This window comes from Xylocopa sonorina, chromosome 6 (assembly GCF_050948175.1).
Source record: "Xylocopa sonorina isolate GNS202 chromosome 6, iyXylSono1_principal, whole genome shotgun sequence".
Taxonomy (NCBI): domain Eukaryota; kingdom Metazoa; phylum Arthropoda; class Insecta; order Hymenoptera; family Apidae; genus Xylocopa; species Xylocopa sonorina.
The window spans coordinates 7,572,535-7,597,075 of record NC_135198.1 but is presented as its reverse complement, the minus strand read 5'-3'; the positions used below and the strand labels follow the sequence as shown (position 1 = coordinate 7,597,075).

General features: G+C 43.8%; 1 protein-coding gene across 7 annotated transcripts in view; it reads left to right on the top strand.

The window, feature by feature from the left end:
- Positions 1-24,541, top strand: part of LOC143424602 (kinesin-like protein KIF13A) — a 160,394-nt gene that overhangs the window by 68,835 nt on the left and 67,018 nt on the right. For 2 of the 7 annotated variants that reach the window (XM_076896755.1, XM_076896750.1), the window contains exons 3-23: positions 4,919-5,082; positions 7,193-7,461; positions 10,063-10,310; positions 10,959-11,076; positions 11,415-11,627; positions 12,393-12,656; positions 12,847-13,096; positions 13,256-13,398; positions 13,601-13,948; positions 14,222-14,398; positions 14,488-15,010; positions 15,104-15,325; positions 15,391-15,657; positions 15,724-15,906; positions 15,980-16,171; positions 16,249-16,542; positions 16,651-16,826; positions 17,283-17,451; positions 22,197-22,271; positions 23,597-23,748; positions 24,176-24,509. In XM_076896755.1, the coding sequence (XP_076752870.1) occupies positions 4,919-5,082; positions 7,193-7,461; positions 10,063-10,310; positions 10,959-11,076; positions 11,415-11,627; positions 12,393-12,656; positions 12,847-13,096; positions 13,256-13,398; positions 13,601-13,948; positions 14,222-14,398; positions 14,488-15,010; positions 15,104-15,325; positions 15,391-15,657; positions 15,724-15,906; positions 15,980-16,171; positions 16,249-16,542; positions 16,651-16,826; positions 17,283-17,451; positions 22,197-22,271; positions 23,597-23,748; positions 24,176-24,509 (4,781 nt within the window). The remainder of the gene's footprint in view (positions 1-4,918; positions 5,083-7,192; positions 7,462-10,062; positions 10,311-10,958; positions 11,077-11,414; positions 11,628-12,392; positions 12,657-12,846; positions 13,097-13,255; positions 13,399-13,600; positions 13,949-14,221; positions 14,399-14,487; positions 15,011-15,103; positions 15,326-15,390; positions 15,658-15,723; positions 15,907-15,979; positions 16,172-16,248; positions 16,543-16,650; positions 16,827-17,282; positions 17,452-22,196; positions 22,272-23,596; positions 23,749-24,175; positions 24,510-24,541) is intronic. The other 5 variants (XM_076896751.1, XM_076896756.1, XM_076896752.1 and 2 more) reach the window with 5 other exon arrangements.

Sequence of the window (24,541 nt, the reverse complement as noted above, 5' to 3'; positions counted from 1 at the left end):
GGTGTTGATAAAAAATGCACCACTCTTTTGGAAGGTCATGATACACACACAGGGTGGAACCTTTTGCCACACCAATGGACAGTGTTGGTGGTCTCGTTTTTTCTTTCGCAACAAAAGCGTGTCGTACGTGAAAGGAGTTTAACAGTGGACTTAGAAACAAGTACGGTGAAACTTCTGCCATCTGTTACTCGATAAAATAGTAAAATAGAAAATTATTTTCTTGAATTCGAAACTGTTATTTCTCGCATTTTATCATTGATTACTATTAACGTGGAATAATTGCTGGAACGAGTACTGGGATTTATGGTACGGTTGAAACCGTAATGAGAGAGCCTGAGTGGTTCTCCAACATCCTTCCGTTAATGGCGAGAGGATTAAAGTCGTGATTAAAAAGTGAGAGCAAGTAAGAGGAAGGTTATCGATAGTTTTCTCGGGAAATGAAAATAAAATTTGCAAACTAAGCCCTTGAAGCGGTCAGAAGTCCTCGACTGGAAGTTCCAATGTAAGCCCTTAAGTACACGAATGGGTGGCTTGTAAAGTGAGGCCAAGTTTCCAACAGATCCAGCAAGGATAACGGGACTATTCACTTCGATTGAAGTTCTCATCCCTTTACCAACAGCTGTTCCCAATTAATTCATTTGCCAAAAGAAGATGGAGAAGAAATAAAAAAAAAAATCTCAAAAAGTCGAGATTGTACTTCGACACGGACGTCTGCAATGATTTCTCTGGTTTTCTCGACAAACACCCAGTAGATTCACCGTCGAAGGGGTTCTGTCACGCAATGGTCAGCCGGGTAGCACGAGGGGCTCGAAGTCTCGAATAAAACAGGGTCTATCGAGCGGCTTGCAGCGCCTTTTGCGCGACGTCCTCGCACACACAGGCTCGCGGGTCCGCAGCGTGCTATAAAACGCGAGAACGGAACCCTCTCTTTGCGGACGTGGCTCGAGGTCGGCCCAATTTGCGTGTGCCAAGTGTTACCCCGATCCTCGAAGGTCCTCCCCTATTTTTTCGTCCCGCAAAAGGTGAAAGACCCGGACGACGTCGTCTGCGCGCCTCTCCAAAGGACGAAACGGGGTTGCACTCGAACAGAGCCAGGTATTTTCAAGTAGTGGTTCGATCGTGCTGCGAGAGAAGTGCATTTGTTTGTTGCTACGAAATTTGTTGATTCGTCTGATCAAATCGTTAGTATCGTTCTCTTTTTACGATGGACCCACGAGTGTTGGATCCATGAGTGTTTATGATGGAATACCAGGGTTTTATAGCTTGTCGGATGTGTTCAGAGGGTGCTTTTATTGGGGTGTAAGAGATGTCCTGCGAGATGTGTGGCTTTGGTAGATTGCAGGTAAGAGTTACATAAAGATGATGTGAAAATGTGTATATGTGTCGAGAGCTTTCAAAAAAAAAAAAGCAGAAAACTTGTACAACTTTGTGTGACCCTTATGAGTTTCTTTATTTTTTAGAAGTATCACAACGTGCGTAAATATATTCGTCTAAAAAGAATCTAAAGAAAAAAGGAAAGCTCGAGAAAGTTTCGAATCGATGGAACTAAAGAAACGCAAATGGTCGAAAGCAAATCAGCAGGAAACAGGCCCATCAAACGAGGGAAGCCATGATCGCCTCGAAAAACTTTCTTGTCCCACTCTAATCGCTCTGGTGGACGTCGAACGCGTGCACCACCGACGCAATTATGCAAATTGGACGCGTGGCGTTCCGGTCGTCCGTCGCTGGCGCGATTTAAAGGGCGGTCGTTGAATCGCTGCGGCCGGAAACCGTTGGAGAACCTTCGACTCTGTTGGCACGTTCGCGTTCGCGAACGAGAAAGTTTTCTGTCGCGTCTCCGCGGACGGACAAGCCGCGTTCGCGAACTTTCGAATCGATCGTTCCTGACGCGACAGCCACGGCGACGACGTTCGAGTTTCTTGGCCACCGCGGAATTTTCTGGCGCAATTATTTTCGAGCCGCTCCAGCGAGCTTTCTACTCGTTCGCGAGGGTGGAATTTGGAATCTTTCAGGGTGATCGGGACTTTTAATCGCACAATTGTTCGTTTTCGCGTGGAGCCATCGTTAACCCCTCGCGAATGATCATAAATTCACGTAGTCGAAGCAATTGGTATAAAGAAAAAAAAATTGAGAGAGAAAGTGCCCTTTTTTGTTCGACCTAAACGAAACCAGACGATCCATTTCGAGAGTGGGCGCATCAAAAGCAAACGCAATTAACAGGACACGTCGCGATCGAAAGCTCGCGCGAGGTACGCAAAAAAAAAAAAAATCGTGGAACACCAGGCCACGCGAAGAGGAAAAGGCAAACGCGCAGGGTTTCCAACGAGCGGAGCGAACTTAATGGGGACGTCGATCGATATCCCTGTGTAACCAGAATTTCGTTTACTCGTGACAGAAACAATTGTACGGATTATATACCTTTTAATTCAATTTGATGCTGGAAATATAGCGTTTCGCTGTATAAAAAGCCGAACTGAGGGAAGCGTAATAAGAGAGCAGAAAAAGTAGATGAATAAAAAAAGAAACAAAATGAAATGTGAATAATATCGATTTACAGTCGCGCAAGTTCTGGACTGTATGATGTTACAAAGGGATATTGACCCCAGTGGACGCGTCGAGCTTTTCCGTCGTAGACGAGGCTTCTGTCAAAGCGTGCGCCGCCATGCTTGCGGGCTAATTAATTATCCAACGCGACTTTTCTACGCAGAGATAGATGACATAGTATACTGGTTAATTGATCGATATTTCACGTATAATTTCTTATACAATTATCAAAGCCATTTTCATACCATCTCATCTCATAAAAAAACCACCCTCTTGCACCAAAGTCATGAATGTGCAAATTCACTTTTCGAGCGAAGAAACGAAAGAAAGACTTGAGAAAGAAATGTCGACGTACTTTCTAATTGAATTGAATTCGCGAGTTCAACGTGAAAATGTATGTCTCGAGGATGGTCAGAGACGACTGGAAACCGGAAGTCGAACGATTCACCTCGCGACGTCTTCGAGGATCGAGTTCCGTCGAGAGTCGCGAGCTCGCGACGGCTACCGCCCCTATTTTAGGGGTCGACCCCAGCGCGCTTGCAAGCGGAAGCGTTCCAGTTTCTCGCGGGGCCGGAAAAACCGATGGCGAACTGATTACTCGGGGAGAAAATGCGACGGGAAATCGATAGAGGGCCGATGCGTGAAGCGCCGCGCTCGTTTTCAACGAGTCCTGCCGCCTTTTGACGCGGAGACACACGGGTCGTGGCTCTGATATATCCAGGACAAGAGGAAATCGTTTCCATTTCCAACGGCCGTTCGTATTTCCTATGCGATGGCGTATTGCCTTTCCTCGATTAATTCTGTGACGCGCGAGAAAAAGACGCCTGGGTATTTTCTAAGGGTTTCGATCGCACGTAATTTTCTTTTTTTTTTTATTACGTGTTTGTTTGTAAAATTAATGTTTCGCGTATAGGCGAAATATTTTAAAAAATCGTATTAGAATATTGCTCATATTTCCTATGCGATGGCTATAGCCTTTCCTCGATTAATTCTGTGACGCGCGAGAAAAAGACGCCAGGGTATTTTCTAAGGGTTTCCATCGCATTTTCTTTTTTTTTTTTTTTATCACACATCTGTTTGTAAAATTAATATTTTGCGTATAGACGAAATACTTTAGAATATTGTTCGTATTTCCTATGCGATGCGTATTGCCTTTCCTCAATTAATTCCATGACTCACGAGAAGGCGCCAGAGTATTTTCTAAGGGTTGTCATCGCGCGTAATTTTCTTTTTTTTTATTATGCGTCTGTTTGTAAAATTAATATTTTGCGTATAGACGAAATATGTTAGAATATTGTTCGTATTTCCTATGCGATAGCGTATAGTCTTTCCTCAATTAATTCCGTGACGCGCGAGAAAAAGACGCCAGGGTATTTCCTAAGGGTTGTCATCGCACGTAATTTTCTATTTGTTTTATTACGCGTCTGTTCGCAAGATTAATGTTTCGCGTATAGGCAAAATGTTTGAAAGGATCGATTGTGATCCTGTAGGATATTAAAGTTGCAGGAGCTTCTTTCTTGAAATACGAGGGGTAGTTTCTGATTTAGAATGTATGCAGTATGTCTGACTGTGCGCGTACCGAACCAGTATCCATGATTTAATCCCTCATGACGTAAACTCGTGACGTTCACGGATTATAACAGTGATATATGAAGTATATCATCGATGAAAGTGGAATATATTAAATATTCCAGGTAATACTCTAAGCGAGACGATTTTAAAAAATATCTTTATACCTATACTTATAGTGAATTATTACTTATAAAATGCAGCAGAGAATCCACTGAATCGAAACGTTTGACATTGTCAGTTACCACTAAGAAATTATTGGAAAAATACAATGACGATTAATTTCACGTCGAACGATAATTCGAACTTCGTGTACGGTTTCATCCCCGGAGGAAAGCGTCTAGACGCGATACCAGAAACGCTTTTAGCATCGAAGGGGTTGCAAATCAACCCTCGACGAGGCGGTTGCTTTTCCGCCAGTGAAATCCCGGAAGGTCATAAATCGATGAAAGATACCGAGGAAATATCTGTAATTATTGATAGAATATCACTGTTCTGTTTTTCTCTCTCTCTCTCTCTAGAAACTCCTGGGACTCCAGTATTCCGAATAAACGTCGAGGACGCACGGGAAATTAAAGCATCGCTTACAGCAGTCGTATTTCAATCCATTGCCAACCCTAATAAACCAAACTTACACACTGTGTCACTGTCGGTCACAGAATAATGTCGTGATTCATTAATAAATTAATAGCTAACTAATAATTCATTAATAAAAACTTAATTCAACCCCCTGTTCATCGAAAAATAGTCTTCTTTTCAGGTCGATCGTGGCGTTTATAATTGAACTGTCCGATTTCTGTTGCAGGAACAAACCGAAATCGTTCGCGTTCGATCACTGTTTCTATTCCCTGGACCCGGGGGCGGAAAATTTCGCGAGCCAAGACGTGGTGTTCGACGCCTTGGGTCGCGACATTTTGGACAATGCGTTCCAGGGGTACAACGCCTGCATTTTCGCCTACGGCCAAACCGGTGAGTCCATACAAAAACCATGGAAATACAATTTCTACCAGCAATTTCTACTCTATCTTATTTTATTTTCAACGCTGGCGAAGAGATAGTTCAGAATTTGCAGCTGTCCATGGTAGACCATGTTCATCTAACAATTTCGACCTCGATTTCACGGTACTATCGTCGAGGTGGTTGAGAATTTGTAGCTGTCCATGGTAGACCATGTTCATCTAACAATTTCGACCTCGATTTCACGGTATTATCATCGAGGTGGTTGAGAATTTATAGCTGTCCATGATAGGCCATGTTCATCTAACAATTTCGACCTCGATTTCACGGTACTGTCATCGAGGTGGTTGAGAATTTGTAACTGTCCATGGTAGGCCATGTTCGTCTAACAATTTCGGCCTTGATTTCACGGCCTCCCAGGCAAACCGCGCCCACGTAACTCGCGACTGATTAAGCTCCCTTCACGTGGATCGTTTCCACGTTACTTCGACAAGGCTCCAGTCTCATTAATATCGTATCAGCGTGTCGGATTACGGATTTGTCACTTCGCTGTGGTTTTTAAGCCTACCGCCTCCGCGATAGCACTCTCGCGTCGGCAGGAATGCGATTCTTCTGCTGTTCGTTAGCGTATCGTATCCGATTATAAAGTTTTGATTATCTGGAGTTGGTTCTCCGACTTAATCCTTGCCACTTGCCCAGTGAAAATTTTTCTATACATTAAATCCTGAACGTATTCATCTAAATTGAAACCTTCAATCGCATAGTAGTATCTATATCTATTATTAAAATTTATCGAATGCAAGGAAGATAGTTTTCGAGGAATTTAAATTTCGAGCATCGTGGATGAACTTTGGAGAACCTCCACCCTCGTTTTGTTAAGTGAAAACTTTTCTATACACTTTCTAAATCCTGAACGTATTCGTCTAAATTCAACCCTTAAATCGCATAACAGTATCTATATCTACTATTAAAATTCCTCGAATGCAAGGAGGATAGTTTTCTTTGGAGAACTTTGGAGAACCTCCACCCTCGTTTCGTTAAGTCCCAAGGGGCAAAAGAAGGCGAAACATCGGCTCGACGATGTCTCCTCGTTACGAGAAAGAAGACGTTGACCCACGCCTGTCTCGAAGCGCAGCATTGTCTCGCGTGAACACTAATCCTCTGTTTTAATCCCTGACACCCCCAGCCAGGATGTTAGTTAGCGAGAAGGGAGGCGCGAGAAAGAAAAAAAAAACACGAGTATACGATTATGCACTTCTAAAGGCTCGCGCGTCTTCTTTGGACGCTTAGTTGCTTGCTTGTCATCGATCAGTCGGATTTAAACTCTCCTCTCACTCTCTCGTCATCCTCTCAAACGCTTAGCGGAATAGGTACGCGTGGATGTCTCGAGAAGAAGTTTTAGATAAGAGTACGATGTTAAACCTGTTAGAGCTCGAGGGGGTAACGGTGTCAATTGGGGGTTAAGACTGTTCAAGATCGATTTGCTGTTGATCGTCGCGCAGTTAGGGGTTTCCTCGAGACTCCTGGAGTCTTCTGCGAGAGTAGATAAGTGATCCAGTCAATGTTCAGAGAACTGTTCAATTTTCAACCCCTTCTGCGACCTATACAACCCTTTTAATATCGTCGAAAAGAAGTTCGAATCTAGTTGCACGTTTAATTTGCGTACGAATATTTAAAAATGACTCTAATTTAGCTAACTGGATGGAACTTAAACTGATAGTTCTCTAAAATGGTTTGACAAGAGTTTCTAATTTTTCAAGGGTTCGAAAAGAATTTCGAATCTAACAAACACTTAAAAATGATTCTAATTTAGCTAACTGAATGGAAGTTGAACTGCTTTGACTCTAGGATGGTTTGACAAGAGTTTCTAATTTTTCAAGGGTTCAAAAAAAGTTTCAAATTCAACGAACACTTAAAAATAATTCTAATTTAGCTAACTGGATGGAAGTTGAACTAGTTTGACTCTAAGATGGTTTGACAAGAGTCTGTAATTTTTCAACAAATGGAAGTTGAATTGGATTGACTCTAGGATGGTTTCACAGGAGTTTCTAATTCTTCAAGGGATGGAAGTTGAACTGGTTCGACTCTAGGATGGTTTGACGAGATTTTGGAATTTTTCAAGGGTCCGGGAAGTCGTACACGATGATGGGAAGCGGCGAGAACAAAGGCATCATACCGCGGCTCTGCGACAACCTATTCGACATGATCGCGAAGCAGCAGAGCTCGGAGCTCACGTACAAGGTGGAAGTCTCGTACATGGAGATCTACAACGAGAAGGTGCACGACCTGCTGGATCCGAAGCCGAACAAGCAGTCGTTGAAAGTCAGGGAGCACAATGTCCTGGGCCCGTACGTGGACGGACTTAGTCAGCTCGCGGTCACATCCTTCCAGGTAAGGGGGCGAATTTCGTGTACGACCACCTGTCGTGTTCACACGATTTTCCTCTTCCGTCGTACGCAGACCATAGCGAGTAGTTGAATGAGACATACTTTAAATTAGCGAGAGTGTATCGAATTGTTTAGAGAGTTACTTGGACGCCGTTGCGGAATGCAATCCTCTGACGAGGATCGTTTCAGTCAGTCGCTGCAGTCGATTTAGTCGCGAGGCTGTGTTCGAACCTGCGTAAATTACGTTCGTCTCGTTCGATAACATAGAAAGTAGTCGAATGAAGCGTGTTCAGTTTAGCGAGCTACCTCGAATCATTAGTCCTAGTGAAATGGCGAGAGCATCGAATCATTCAGTCGTCGCCCAGTTATTGGGTCATCGAGTCCAGTGAGTCACAGGTCGACCCGTTACACACCATTCAATCGCTGAATTATTCAACCATCGAGCCCTCTGAGTCATTGAACTATTTAGTCCCCTCGTGTCATCGCTGTGTTATCACTCAATTATTGAGTCGTCGAGCGTATGTGCATCAACTTTACACGTACATTAAAATTAATATATATCCATAGATAAAGTATCCCAAATTTAATTTTTAAAAATTATAGAATCCCTTCTTAGATCGTAACTTATCAGCAAATAAACGCGAGCTAGTATCAGGTACACTTGCAGAAGAAACGATTCGCATCGCTTTTATTTATCGCTTGTTTTGACTAGCCACTGGCACAGCTCCAAACAGCAAACCGTCCCGATCGATATCTATCATCCCCCCAACAATCTGATCTCGACGATAACGCGCCACTTTATCTAATCAAAACAGAAATTTACAAATTATTCGCGAATTCGTTCCTCGATTTCTACGATCGTTCGCCTAACGAGGAAAATGAAAATGTCAAGTAAGATCCTCCTGGCTATAGATTAATCGTGAAAGGACACGCGTTCTCGTGTAACGCGACAATTATACGCGCGTCTGTCTATCGAGATTAATCGAGTTGATTGAACTGTCCGCGATCGATCGTATGACTTTTGCCGATCGCTCGAACATTAAACGGAGTAAGGTAATGGTACACGATCCTTTCAGAAAGTAAAATCAGGTCGTTTTACACGCAGCGGGGGCAGCGGTTACCTCTTTTATGCAACAAACACGTTTCGCGCATACCAGTAACGCGTGATAAGTTTCAATTTGCTTCATCGACTGTGAACTAGGATACCGTCCCCCAACGATTTTTCGGTTTTTCTTCTACTTGTTCAGGATCATGTTTACACGCGTCGAAATTGTACCACGCGCCTGTGACCTGTGCGCTTTGCTGGCGTCAACTGATTAATTGTTTATTTAAATTTGAATAGAGAAGATTTCAAGTATTTTTGCATACTTTTGAGTCCCTTTTGCTTGTTCAGGATGACGTTTACACGCGTTAAAATTGTACCATGCGCTGTAACCTGTGCGCTTTGCACGCGTCAATTGATTAATTAATTATTTATTTAAATTTCAACACAGAATATTTCAATTATTTTTGCATATTTTGGGTCTCTTCAATTTGTTCAGAATCATGTTTACACGCGTCGAAATTGTACAACGCGCTGTAATCCTGCGCTTTTGCACGCGTGAACCGATTAATTGTTTATTTAAGTCTCAACAGAGAAGGTTTCAATTATTTTTGCATATTCTTGGCCTTCGATCGTGGAACAACTATAATTGTTAACGATAAAAGGAAGATACTCGAAACGCAAACAGGATCACCATCCAGTTTCCCGACTTCTGGAAAATCCTGGAAACGCTCACGCGCCACCCACGCGCAAGAACAACTTCCTCAGACGCCATTAAACCCGACATTCCTGCGACTGAATTTCACGGCTTAATTACCCCCATCTACCGCTGGATTTTTGGCGCGCCTTAACTTATTAATCGCAGCAGTAATTCCTTCAATGTCCACGGCAGTAATTACAAACCTCGCAACCCTTATTATGTTCTGTAAAAAGAGAAACTTAACACGATACTTGTTACACCAAAATCCTTCTCTCCTTTCGTGCAACAAATCGAACAATCTTGATGGAAAGCAAGGTTGAAAAATTGATTCGATCCATACTCGATCCAAATATTCCCACCATCCGAGTTTCCTGGCTTGATCGATCGATTTCTCGAGTTTTCCGCTTTCTTTGATCCAAATGTTCCCACCATCCGAGTTTCCTAGCTTGATCGATCGATTTCTCGAGTTTTCTGCCTTCTTCGATCCATACTTGATCCAAATGTGCCCACCATCCCAGTTTCTCGATTCGATGAACCGATTTCTCGAGTTTTCTGCCTTCTTCGATTCATACTCGATCCAAATGTTCCCACCATCCAAGTTTTCCACATTCTTCGATTCATACTCGATCCAAATGTTCCCATCGTCCGAATTTTCTGCCTTCTTCGATCCAAACTCGATCCAAACGTTCCCACCATCCGAGTTTCCCGACTCGATCGCTCGATCTCACGAGTTTTCCATCTCGATCCCGTTCCCGTCGATCACCCAGAGGCCGCCTTTCACCGTCAGTTGGCGACGACGACCAGAGGGAACGAAGGGAATATAGGGGGCCGGCACTTGAGAGTTTTCTCGAACGGTTTCGCAGGACATCGACAATCTGATGGCGGAGGGCAACAAGTCGAGGACGGTGGCAGCGACGAACATGAACTCGGAGAGCTCGCGCTCGCACGCGGTCTTCTCCGTGATTCTGACGCAGACGTTGACGGACTCGAAGAGCGGGGTCAGCGGCGAGAAGGTCTCGAGGATGAGCCTGGTCGACTTGGCGGGGAGCGAAAGGGCTGTGAAAACTGGGGCGGTGGGCGATAGGCTTAAAGAAGGAAGCAATATAAACAAGTAATGGAAATGGATACTATTTTTCTTTTTTCTTTGCTTTTACTTTCTTTCTCTCTCTCTCTCTCTCTCTAGCGCGCACCTGTAATTACTCGATGTTTACTGCACAAGTTCTCTGGTAGCTTCGTCGAGTTTAACCAATTAGAGATTTGATCGTTAAGTATCATCGTTCTTGTACATTCGAACGCATGACCATTCGCAGACAGATTTGTCACGCTCATCAACGTGTAGATTTAATCAACAAGTATTTGTAAGACAGTAATCTAGAGATACTCAGTTTGTATGATGCACGAGAAAGCGATGAAGTTCAATCGTTTCGTTTGTCGCTTCTAACGAGAGTAGAAGTACTTTCTTGGTGAGTTTGTATTGGTTACACGATTTCTCTCTCTCTTGTTCGTGATTTTACAGTGTACAAAAAGACGATCGATTCTCAGATTCGATTCAATTGCTAAATTTCTTTACCTTCAGTTTACGATAAATGATACAAGCATTTCTGACACGGATTATCGTTTCGTTCTTACTTCGAAAAACGAAAGTATCACCTTGTACGGCAATTTCTGTTGCTCTAATCGAAGTGGTCGCGCAAAAGTATACGAAACGGTAATCGATCATGGTGTACCAGATGTATAAGAGACGCAAATATTTGCACAGATCCCTAACGACGTTGGGTCTAGTCATTTCGAAGCTGGCGGATCAGAACTCCGGAAGTAATAAGAATAAGGACAAGTTCGTGCCGTACAGGGACTCCGTTCTGACGTGGCTGCTCAAGGTATTCTTCCTCGTCTTTCAACTGATAAATGTTCGACCAGCTAATAACGAAAACACATCGAGTCGAGACGCTAAGTGAATATCAATTAATTGGATGAGTCAAATTGTTGGCGAAAATAAACTAATCTTAAACCCTACAGTACACTATTAGTATATTATATATATAGTACACTATATACAGTACACTATTATATATATAGTACTATACATAGTAATAGATAGTACACTATATATAGTACACTATTAGTATATCTTGCTGTGTGAAAGAGAACGAAGTTTAATTCGTTCGATCGAAAAAGTGGTTCTCTAATTGGTGATCAAACGGTATTTGAACCCCAGGACAACCTCGGTGGAAACAGTAAGACAGTAATGGTGGCGACTATATCACCAGCCGCGGATAATTACGAGGAGACGCTTTCCACGCTGCGATACGCGGACAGAGCCAAGAGAATCGTTAATCACGCGGTGGTTAATGAGGACCCGAACGCGAGGATCATCCGTGAACTGAGGCAAGAGGTGGAGGCGCTTAAGGAGATGCTGTTACACGCGACCGTAAGATCATTCGATCGCTCGCATTAACCCTGATACATTAATTCCTTGTTGAGACTTATGAGCAAACGTAGCCGTTAGAGTAATCGTTTTAAAAGATCGTCGTGTCATTGAGACGATCGATTTGGTATAAAAGCGTGCAACGAAATCGCGAATGCACCCCGTAGCAAATCTAGCCGTTAGATTGATCGATTTAAAGGATCCTCGTGTCATTAAAACGATAAATTTGGTATAAAAGCGCGCAACGAAATCGCGAATGCACCCCGTAGCAAATCTAGCCGTTAGATTGATCGATTTAAAGGATCGTCGTGTCATTAAAACGATAAATTTGGTATAAAAGCGCGCAACGAAATCGCGAATGCACCCCGTAGCAAATCTAGCCGTTAGATTGATCGATTTAAAGGATCGTCGTGTCATTAAAACGATAAATTTGATATAAAAGCGCGTAACGAAATCGCGAATGCACCCCGTAGCAAATCTAGCCGTTAGATTGATCGATTTAAAGGATCGTCGTGTCATTAAAACGATAAATTTGGTATAATAGTCGATCTCGAGGGCAACAGCGCGCAACGAAATCGCGAATGCACCCCGTTCGACCAACCGCGAAAGTTCGCGGACCGATTTCAATTCTACGATCGAAGTTCAGTGGCAGTGAACGCCGTGGACGTGAAAACCGCTCGAGAATCGATTACCTCGGAAGTTTCCCCCGCCTAAGCCTCGTCCGATCTTCCGGTTGTTCATTCTTCTGTAGCCTCGTGAAAATTACAGGGACAGGGATCGATAGTCGGGCAGCAACGCACAGACATTACCGAGAAGCTGTCGGAGTCGGAACGATTGATGAAGGAAATGTCGCAGACGTGGGAGGAGAAGCTGGTGAAAACGGAGAGGCTGCAGCACGAGAGGCAGCAGGCGTTGGAGAAAATGGGAATCAGCGTCCAAGCCTCTGGTATCCAAGTGGAAAAGAACAAGTATTACCTCGTTAATCTTAACGACGATCCGAGCTTGAACGAGCTGCTAGTTTATTATCTAAAAGTACGTAGAGATACGCCCAGCGATTGGTAAACGTATACGAACGAAACAAATTCCACGTAACCCTACCCGCTCTGGGGTGCGTTGAAGAATTTAACGAATAGAAACACTAATAGAAACACTCGAGCGCGCGTAACGGCGCGTCGCTCTCTGAACGTACGTTTCTTTTTTACCTGTGCCTGTGAAACATCAGGAGAGGACGCTGGTGGGAGGACGTTCGGCTAAAACGGACCAAGACATCCAGCTGCACGGGCTGGGGATCCTACCTGAACACTGTGTCATCACGATAGAGGAGACTGGCCTCTACATGACGCCATTGAACGGTGCTAGGTGTTTCGTGAACGGCACTCAGGTGGTGGAGAAGACGCCTCTGTTGCACGGGGACAGGATCGTCTGGGGAAATCATCATTTCTTCCGAGTGAATTGCCCCAGAAGCGCAACAGGTAACGGTTGACGGATGTCTCTGATCGAATTGTTCTTCCCTTTTTTTCCCTTCCTTTTCTCGAATCATCTGGTTGTTCGATTGATACCAGTTACGAGTTGAGCGTGTACTCGAAGGGGGTGGGATCGATCGCGATTGAGCGTGTGTGTTTCCTTTGTAGCCATCAACAGCGAGCCCCAGACACCCGCTCAGAATATCGATTACACCTTCGCCAGGGAGGAGCTGATGCTTAACGAGCTGTCGAACGATCCTATTCAGAGAGCCATCGCTAGACTCGAGAAGCAACACGAGGAGGATAAACAGGTAGGTTCGAAGCTGGGTAACGTTCGAGGAAGATGGCTGGGAGCGGAACGCATCGCGGTCTAATTTACTGTGAGACGTTCGCTATCGCGAGACTAAATCCCAGAGACACACAGAGACGCTCTCGTCTCGTCGCGGAATCGTAAATCATTGTCGTCACCGAGCTCTGTCAACTCGAGTTACCAACGATTAACTCCACGCTCAGGTCGCGTTGGAGAAGCAGAGGCAAGAGTACGAGCGACAGTTCCAGCAGCTGCGCAACATCCTGTCCCCGTCGACGCCTTACTCGCCCTACGTGCCGTACGACCCGTTCAGGGGCAGCCAGAGCGGCAAACTGCCCGCGTGCACGCCGACCACGCAGATGCGAGTGGAGAAGTGGGCCCAGGAGAGGGACGAGATGTTCAAGAGGAGTCTGGGACAGCTGAAGGCGGACATACTCAAGGCGAACGCGCTGGTGCAGGAGGCGAACTTCCTCGCGGAGGAGATGGACAAGCAGACCAAGTTCAGCGTCACTCTGCAAATACCTCCGAACAATTTGAGTCCAAACAGGAAGGTAAACTGTCCGACGAAGTGGAGCTCGTGAATAATTTCTACTTCTGAAGCTCTCTCGCATATTTTTTCAACGTTAATCTTCATTTCTTCTCTTATTTGGACGTTTCTCATGTTCTGTCTGCATTTCTGTTATCGCAACGCGTGCCACAATCTTGTCTAACGACTCTCATTCGTTCTTGTTCCACGTTTTGTTTAACCCCGTTACCTTTTGGTTCGTACCGCCCTGTGTTTATTTATTTCTGTTCGTTCTGCTTTCACACTCTTCGACATGTAGAGTGTATTCTTTCAGCGGGGCGCGTTCGTCAGCGAGCCCGCGATTCTAGTGAAGAGGACGAACATGGGCAGCCAGGTCTGGTCCATGGAGAAGTTGGAGAACAAACTGGTCGACATGCGGGATATGTACGAGGACAGGAAGGATCCCAACAATTGTCAACGACTACCTGCCATTAAGGTACTAATCAATCCCAGAACCACCAAAATGATTCAGTGGTCATCGAACCCATAGATTACCCATCTAACATCGTGATATGTTCAAACCAGGACGAAGTGCCCGGAAAGACACAGGATCCGTTCTACGAGTCCCAGGAGAACCACAATCTAATCGGAGTAGCGAATATTTTCTTAGAGGTTCTCTTTCACGACGTACGGTTAGACTATCACACGCCAATAATCAGCCAACAGGGAGAAGTCGCTGGACGACTGCAGGTCGAGATTAGCCGTATATCCGGCCACTTCCCGCAGGATCGCATCTGCGAGGCTGCCTCAGAGTCGTCCGCGGACTCGACCTCCTCGGAGCCCGAGGACTACTCTGGCACGAGTCACATCACCTGTCGCGTCACCATCAAACAGGCAACCGGTTTGCCGTTGTCCCTCAGCCATTTTGTATTCTGCCAGTACATGTTCTGCGGCCACCCGGACCCGATCGTGATCCCAGCCGTGGACAACTCGGAGCAGCTCACCTCGAGCTGCCAGACGGGCCAGAGGGACTCGTTGGTGTTCAAGTTCAACTACACGAAGGACTTCACTGTGCCCATCACCGAGGAGTTTATCGAGCACTGCGCTGGTGAGTGGCGACCATCGATCGGGAGTCGAGTTATCGATCGAATAAAGAATTAATCGAAATAAAGAATTGTAAGTAACGTGTCGTCGCGCGCAGAGGGGGCCTTGAGCATAGAGGTCTGGGGACACAGAAGCGCTGGATTCTCGCGGAGCAAACCAGGATGGGAGGTCGAGCAACTGCTTGCCAAAGCTAGATCTCTGGCCGACCGCTGGTCCGAGTTGACGCGGAAAATCGAACTCTGGGTGGAGATCCAAGAGCTGAACGAGCAAGGGGAATACTCGCCAGTCGACGTGCTTGTGAAGCAGGACACGTGGACAGGTACGTCGCTCTCGTTTAATCGTGACGACGCGATCGACGTGCAATTTGAGCAAAATTTGCTTCAGGTGGGATCTATCAGTTGCGACAAGGGCAGCAACGACGAATACAAGTCCGCGTGAAACCAGTACAAAATTCGGGGACGTTGCCCATCATCTGCCAGTCGATATTGAATATCGCGGTTGGCAGCGTGTCAGTGAGAAATCGTCTTCAGATTCCGTTGGACAGTTATCAGGACGAAGATTTGAGCATACTGAGGGAGAAATGGAGCGAGGCTTTGATGAGACGGAGGCAATACTTAGACCAACAGATACAGAAACTTATTAACAAACAAGGTACGTATTAAGTCAATGTAACGCTAATTAAACGAGATATCAATCGTATCCCGCAATTCTCTGCAGATAAAACCGAGCAAGACATAGAGCGAGAACAGAGTCTGGTCGATCAGTGGGTTAATCTAACGGAAGAAAGAAACGCAGTGCTAGTTCCTGGGCCAGGATCGGGGATCCCAGGAGCACCAGCTGACTGGAATCCTCCAGCAGGCATGGAACCACATATCCCTGTTCTGTTTCTCGATCTCAATGGTACGTGAACGACCATGTAATACTGTTTAAGAACAAAACCAAAATAGATTCTTCTAAGACGATACATTTACAGCCGACGACCTCTCGACCCATCAATCAGGCGAAGAAGTATCCGTAACCGGATTGAACTCCATCCTACCCAAAGAACACGGCAACAAGTTCTACAATCTGCCCATCATTCGTCGTGTAGAGAAGGACGTGTGCGCGATCGCTGCTTGGGACTCGAGTATACACGACAACATACATCTGAACAAAGTTACAGATGGTAAAAATTATACAACGCGTTAACAATATTCGCCCATGGTCTTATTCTCCGCTGTTAATCGCGCGAATCCACTTCAGCGAACGAACGAGTTTTCCTAATCCTGAAAACGACCGTGCGCCTCTCGCATCCGGCGCCCATGGACCTCGTGCTGCGCAAACGACTGGCGTTGAACATCTACAAACGACAGAGCATCACGGACAGGATCTTCAAGAGGATCGTGCGCACCGATTGTCTGACTCAGACAGGCGTCACCTACGAGGTCGTTTCGAATATACCAAAGGCGAGCGAGGAGCTGGAGGACCGCGAGAGTTTGGCTCAGATAGCCGCCAGCGGCGAGGACAACAACCTCTGCGACGGCGAGACGTACATCGGTGAGTCGCGACGGTCTCGCTCGGCGAAGAAACGCTGTTCTTCAACAGCGAGCACCCGGTATGGTAACCTAATTCTAATGTCCACTCACATGTCTGATGTTTGCGTAGAAAAATATACGCGCGGTGTATCTGCGGTGGAGAGTATCTTAACTTTAGACCGGTTACGGCAAAGTGTCGCGGTAAAAGAGTTACTGCAAGCACAAGGTCAGCCACTTATGCGCAAGACAGCAAGCGTGCCCAACTTCTCGCAGGTACTACTGCCTCTTCGCCGTCTCGGACGCACTGTATGCTTTTCGTTTAATTTGTTCTTTTCTTATTATTATTTTTTTTCTACCACCCCTTTCGATTCTCATCCCGTAGTTAGAGTTCAGTATTGTTTCTCTCTTTATTCAGATCTCATTCCCCAAGTACCTTTCTTTTTTATTTTATTTGCATTCGAATAGAAGTACCGTAGAACCTTCCTGGTCACTTTCAGAGTTTTTCAAGATTAGACGAAAATTTGTATTATCATTGTTTTAACGCTGTTGTGGCCTGTCTATGAGGAAGAGTAGAGTAAACTCCGGCAATCCATTTGAAGGAGATTACTCGAGACCCGTTGAACAGTAGAGATGTTAAACGTTAGCTCGTACCAGGGAAAGTGGCTTTGAATGGCTAATAGATTATGGGCAGACTATCAATCCTGCGATTGCATGCGGTCCTGCGGGACAGTGGTGAATAATGCGACACGCCGCTACTTGCAGATCATGAGATCAGACACGTCGATGGACGCTCTGAACGTGACGCGTTCTGAAAGCGTGACCGATCTGAACACGGAGTTGAACGGGCTGCTGCACCCGCGACGCGCGTCCACGGGTCACACCAGGAACGACGAGAACTTCGTTCCAGCGCCAGCGAAACCATTTGGAATCGGTAAGCAGACGCTCGCTTCGTTACGAATTTCGACTCTCTATCGGGACATTCTGAAATAACAAGTTCTATGATTTCTTAACTGCAAACACTCTGTCGTCGCGTAGTGTCGATTGATCAGATGATAATCAGGTTCGAGTAATCGATGAAATCATAGAAAAACGGACGACGAAGCGATCGACCGGTTGCTCAAGTACAACAACCGACAAACGAGAGAGGTTTTTTATTCTTATCGTTGACACAAGAAAAAAAAGTTTCCACTCATCATACAAATTCATTGCCTCACTCATTAGCTCACCGTTCATCTTGTAGTAATCCATTTTAATTGAATACGACCGTTTGCATATCACATACAAACCGTTAACGACAATGGAATTAACACGTTAATGTTGTTCGCAATAACTTTTTAACGATATCCAACGGTACTACCATAAGTACGCCAACAAAAAGGTAATTCCAAGAGATTTCTTGCAAGAGAGTTCTTTTGCTCCGCAAGCATTTATTTTTTTTTTCTTTTTTTTTTCGTTTCTTTTTGCCATGAAAGTCGACGGCGAGCCTAGCAAAGTTACTTAGTAAACGAACCTTCCTTTTTGTTCTTCCGTTGTTGTTGCGCTGCTCTCTGTTCGACACAGAGCTTGGCTACACCAAACGCAGTGTCTCACACGCTAAATGGATTGCTACTTTACATGAGATTTGTACCCCATTTATTTCACGACGTTCCATTTTTTTTTTTTTTTTTTATTTATTTATCCATTTGTTCTTTTTTTTTAAATTTTTTTATTCGACTATCTTCACGACTTTTTACGATCCCATGCGAGTTCATCGTTTATACGAATGCGACCATCTTAGTCTGGCTTAAACCACAATCGAGTTATCGAAATATATATTTATTATCGCTTTGATGAAATTTTAATGGCACCTGCGTTTTGAGGACCCTAGTCTTAGAACGATACATCGACTTTGCGTTTATTTTATTTCGATCACTTCTCGTTGCATTCATTTTTGTCGCTTCCTTTCAATTATATCCGACGAGGAGTCTACGATTCGTTTTTCTGAAATGTGGCTTATGCAGTGTTTTTTTGATATTATACATCTATCACCTTTGCCATGATATAGTCACTTTTTACGATTTGCCCTAGTTTTGATTGTCTCTTTAAGATTCCACTTGTCATGTCTTCCTTTTTGGTATTTGGACATGTTGATTCCGAATAACGGAGGATAATCATGTTTCATCCGTTTCCTGTTTCGTTTCGTTTTTTATTTATTGAGATTCATGTCATCCATCGTTGGCGTTTCCTTTTATCGTGTCTGGTTAATACGAATGTTCATTAATTCCGCTCGACCCTTTAGAGCACAGTAGCAATGAGCTGCTTAAACGAATTGCTTTCGCTCGAAATTTCATCGTTCACATTTTGGGTCATCATTTTAAGATTACTGTGCTCGAAAAATGGCTGAAAAGAAATGGTAGCTGTTTCCAAAACCGCGTTCCGCCATGAATAAGGATTAAAAAGCTTGCGACGCACCACCGCACTGCTGATTATACTCGTCTCATTTAAAACGATGGACACTATGCAAGGAAATCGCTCTGATCACTTAGAACAAACACGATTCAACGATTCTGATCATTGCCCTTTACCGATATCTCTGATGATACCTCCCCTCTTAGCAGTTTACCACTTACACACACTCGAGTCTCGTATTTATTATATTTACAGCTTCTATCATATTGTTATGTCACCACGCTATGTTCAACTTTTTACGCACGATTCTTCCACTAATTAGCAATTAACGCAGCTTCTCGTAGACGATAAATCGCGTGGACCGCGATCATCGGGTTGCGGCTAAAGAGAGTTGAGCATGGTACAGTCCAGAAATGAAACGAAAAGATAAGAAAAAAAAAGGGAAAAACGACCCACTATTTTTATCTCGTATCCTAGCGTTGATTGGCAGCGACACTTGAGCTCCACCACTTGTTACTACGAGTCTTTCCAAGACCGTTTACTAACGAGCCTTAAAGGGGAAACGGAAATACCTATCTTACCGACCTTAAGTTCGCCAACTTCAAGCGTCTCTCTCTCGAAAACTGTAAGAGACATCGAAACTAAATTTTAATTACGTATTTCTCATTACTAAACGCGAATTTCGACGATTGAGCTTTAATGTCAATTGTTTCGTTCGTTGTTAATCAAATTTTATTGAAACATGAACGTGTAAAATGAAGTATTTCTTTTGGAAAATTATATTTTTGGTTGCAAGTGAATATTTAAAGATTTGAATACGCGAATACGCGTAGAAAAGTTCAGAAAGGATGTAGTTAAGATTTGGTTTCGATGTTTCTTGGACTTTTTTAAGGAAAGGTGCGCGCAGTTGGCGAATCGAACGTCGATAAGACAAACCCTTCCGTCTTCTCTTCGAATAGAATAGCGAATTATATAGCAAAATTAATCGAACGTGCCCGAGCGATTAATATACGCAACTTATCTCTCTGTTCCTCTGTTTAACACTACGTCTACTACTTCTACAACTATTTCGGCCCACGCAAGGCTCCATTCTGAACTCAGGTAAAATGGAGTCTTGATTGATATTTAATTGATGCCTTATAACGGGGCAGTGACGATTAGTAAATATGTCTCGTGAGTGGTTGAGTCTGTCTGTTGTATTCTTAGTTAAACCAGTACGCCTTATATATATTATATGTTCTGTATATATATATATATATACATAGTGTGTCGATGGTTCTTCATTTTTGTGATACTGGCAATGTTCAGAACCGGAAGAAGTCAAGTTCAAAGATATTCCCCATAAAATAACATATCAAAAGAACCAAATATATGGATGACAATTTTAACTTTAACGAATGTTGCAATAGTTATTATGAATGAAATCAGTTGCCACCGTTAATAATTAATGAGAGAATTTCTGTACTCCAGTTCTGAGAATTGCTAACGTATACCCGTACTTAAAGCTGTTCCTTTGCCATGAGCGATGCTGTTTTAATTTCTCGGTCAGTGTTACTGTTGCATGCGAATGTGTTCCTTGTACAAGCCAAGCATATCAGCAAGCGCTCTGTTCATTGGTCTGTTACTTCGCTCGCACCTTCACACGATTATTTCTCGCGCGTTGCTGATCACGATCGATGTGCAGTAAAAAACAGCCAACGAGTCACCGCAATTCGAACGCATCCAGCAAATGCGAAATCGAAAGAACGATCTTCTCCCGCGGCTATCGCAGTTTCTATTCAGAGATCACCACGTAGACATCATGTTTCACTAGCACCTGTATCTCACGACTATAATCTCTTTATACTATGTAAATCACACGGACTCGCAGCGAGAAAGCATGGGTATTGAACAATTCTTCTGCAACCAGTCTCTTTCATTAGAATAGAAACGATATCTGTATAATATATAGTCCAATCTTTTTTTTTTTTATATTTTTCCTTCTATTTTTTTTTTTTTGTTTTGATTTTCACGATGATTCGTCGAACGTTGAAAAGAGAAGATCTCGCGTTCGAGGAATCGTTGAGTATCGCGCGAAGAATTCAAGAGTGGACCAGCGTGCACACGCGTAATCAATCACGATCGCGATTCTAATCGAAGAACGAACGAAATGAGAGAAAGAAGAATAAGGTCGCTTGTAAAGTTGTTCTAATTTTACCCTGTCTCTACCTGTGAATGTGCTATTCAGCGATATTTTAGAAACAGACGTAGGGTAACTGTATCATATATGTGTACATATATATACATACGTAAATATTTTATCGATCGATAATATATAGGTGTACATACACGCCTCTGAAGAACAATTTGGAGCGGTTCGTAAATTGAAATGTTCATTGAAATCAAACGAGGGTAGCAAAATCGTATGAATCACGAAAACTAAATTGTTTTTCACTGGTGCCAAGAAAAGGGAGGAAGCTTATAGTTTTTGGAATAAAAAAGGAAAACGGGAAAACGTATTGAAAAGAAGAAAAAGTGGACGAAGAATGTTATTCGTGGCAAAAGGTTTCCCCGTTTTCTTCGTTCACAGGTGAAATTAGTTTAAAGTCAAACGAGGCTAGAAAACGATTCCAGAATGGTGTAGAGGGAGAAGTGAACAGTAACTAGTAATGCATGAGGTTATCAGAGACATAGTGAAGCATGCTTTGCGAGAGGATAGAGTCTACTCAACGCTGTCTATTCTACAGAGAAACAATTAGAAGCGACTCTATTAAAAACACTGAGACTGCTATCACCTTTGACTTTAAGCTAATCGTTGTCGTTGATATATTATTAACAAATCTACGATGCACGTTGATCTGATCGAAATTAATGAAAATTACTCTCTTCAAACCCTGAAGTAATCGATTTCCAATAGAAGAATGTGCATTTTGGATTTGCATTAAAGTGGCGAGTTGAATCGTTCCATGCAGAAAAGAATTGAAAAGAAAAAAGGAGGGCTATCTCAAGGGACCAAGCAACTGTATTTCTCAGCCTCTCGAATGATTACGATTTACATACTTAATAGTACACGATTCGCGTAATTGAACTCTCCGCAAGGTGTACAGTCGTCTGGTTTGCCTCACTATATTATCCAACACGTCTTCTAGCCTGCAGGCATGATTAATCACACGTGACAAGCCTGTGACGAGAAAGAGAAAAGAACTAGGTTTATCGAGGGCTCGTCGTTTAGTGATCGACGAGAGAAAGAGAAAGAGAGAGAGAGAACGATGTAAACGCCGTGTAATCAGTACGTCTATCTCCTTTCAGCGAGACCAACTTTCCTGAATCTCAACCTGAATCTCAACTCATTGACACGTCTGCAACAATCCACCTCTGCCAAGTGTAGGTGACACTCGCTGTTGGTAGCTCTTTCAAACTAGCTTGCACCGTGACGATTAACCATTAATTGACCAATGCATTGAATCTCTTCAAAATTTCAACAAAAAAAAAACGTATACAAAATCTTGACAAATTAACATCTTTCTCTGCAATATTCGATATCAAATTCCCTATATCTTCTCACATACGATCGTGAGAAACTGAAACGTGTCATTAATAAAGTAGATCGTTCTTGGAATTAATTAAATTATTCGCAAAACTAGCAATGATAATAACAGTTGGCGTATGATCGCCAATCGAGGGTTAGAATTTGACGAATCAATCGATCAGACGAAGAAAGCTAAAGGAAAATTAAATTCGAATGATCGAGTCGCGGGTCGCAAGCCACTGGCAAGTTTGAAAGAGTCCAGTCGATCATTCTCGTAGTGATTAGTAGACTGTTTCGTTTCCTTCTTCCTTTATTTCGATTATTACGTAGCACTACGTTAGACGTTGGTTGGAGCCACCGTTTTCGTTTTTTCCGTTCGATATCTTTTTTCTCCGTAGCCCAGTGTACCTTATTAACCGGAACTGCCGCCATACTGTGCCCACAGTGCGGCGCAGGTGCATAGTTTCCGTGCGTGTTCGATGTTTTATTGCTTACGATTATCGGTAGCCCCTGTCACACCACTGTTTTACGTTCGTCTGCCTTATATTCCACGTATTATGCGCTTGGTGCATCTCGTCAAACACTCGCGCCTCGATTTGCTAGATCGATATTAAGTCTGGTTCACGCGTGCCATTATTTAGACGCTTTCGAAAGGAAACACGTGGTACCATCAGTGAAATTGATTGGAGACCAAAAATACTTGGACAGGTTTCAAAATCGTGAGATTCGACAAACATCCAGGTTCTTGGAGTTCTAATTCGTATAAGAAACTGTGTCGAATACGTGGAATATATACTGTTACCCTTTTCGTTTCGTATATTCTTCTTTTCTTCTTCTTCTTCTTTTTTTTTTTTTTTTGTTTCTTTGAGAACAGCATGCGAATATATTCCTTTGTTGGATATTTTGTAACCACAGATATGTGTATCGGAACCGACCTGGCACCTTTTAGTGTGATCATGAACCCGATTACACGGAATGTATGTACCCGAGAGAAGGAACGAACCGTGGGCAATCGCACGGAGCAACAGATCGGATATCCGTCGCGTTGATCGATTCTAGTCACGGTGGCCAGATCGGCCCTGATATTCATATCGACGAATTGTAATTTTTCTTCACACGGTCTTCACGCGAGGTCCTCCGATCGCGCGGATCTTACTCACTCGTATGCGTTCGCTTTTAGCGTCCCCGAATATGGTCGGCGGTAAATTGGGTCTACGAATGACCACTCTGCACGAGGAGACGTCCAACGCTGGCAACCAATTGACCACGCCTGTACACGACGAGGACGAGGAGAAGAGCGACGCTGATTACTCGGAATACGACTCGTATCAGGTAGTAAACGTTCTTCATCTCGTGTTTAATCGCCACTTATAGAGACGCTAGTTATGCATTCCATTGCTGTATAAAGTCACTCGATATAACGATCGATTAAAAGAAGAAACAGCTCGCGTGCCCCAAAATTCAGCGTTTGATATATAAAGTCACTCGATGTAACGGTCCATTAAAAGAAGAAACAGCTCGCGTGCCCCAAAATTCAGCGTTTGATATATAAAGTCACTCGACGTAACGGTCCATTAAAAGAAGAAACAGCTCGCGTGCCCCGAAATTCAGCGTTTGATATACAAAGTCACTCGATGTAACGATCCATTAAAAGAAGAAACAGTTGGCGTGCTTCAAAATTAATTTTTCTATTGAAACTAAAGAAAAGAAACGGCCTCGAGTCACTTGAGAAAATCGAATCACACGCAATTACATCCAGGCGCCGGCGAAACCAGTAAAACCGCTAACTTCTTCACGCACACTGGATTCGCTCGTGGAACTTCAATCGACGAAGATCAACACGCCAAGCATGAGCAGCAGCGGCTACGGTTCCGAGGCGGTATCCACGACGAACCTCACGTCCGAGGACTCGATCTCGGTTAAATCGATCAGCGTCGACGAGACCCCGGACATGGAGTACAGAAATCTGCTGGACAGCAAGAAACCAGAACGGATGGACAGCTCGTTGGTCGAGGAGACGCCTGAGGAGTACATGGGCGACGTCACTAACGCGTTGGACAAGTTCAACGCGATGCTGAACACTTGCAACGAAGGTCAGTTACCGATTTTCTAAATAACACTCGTA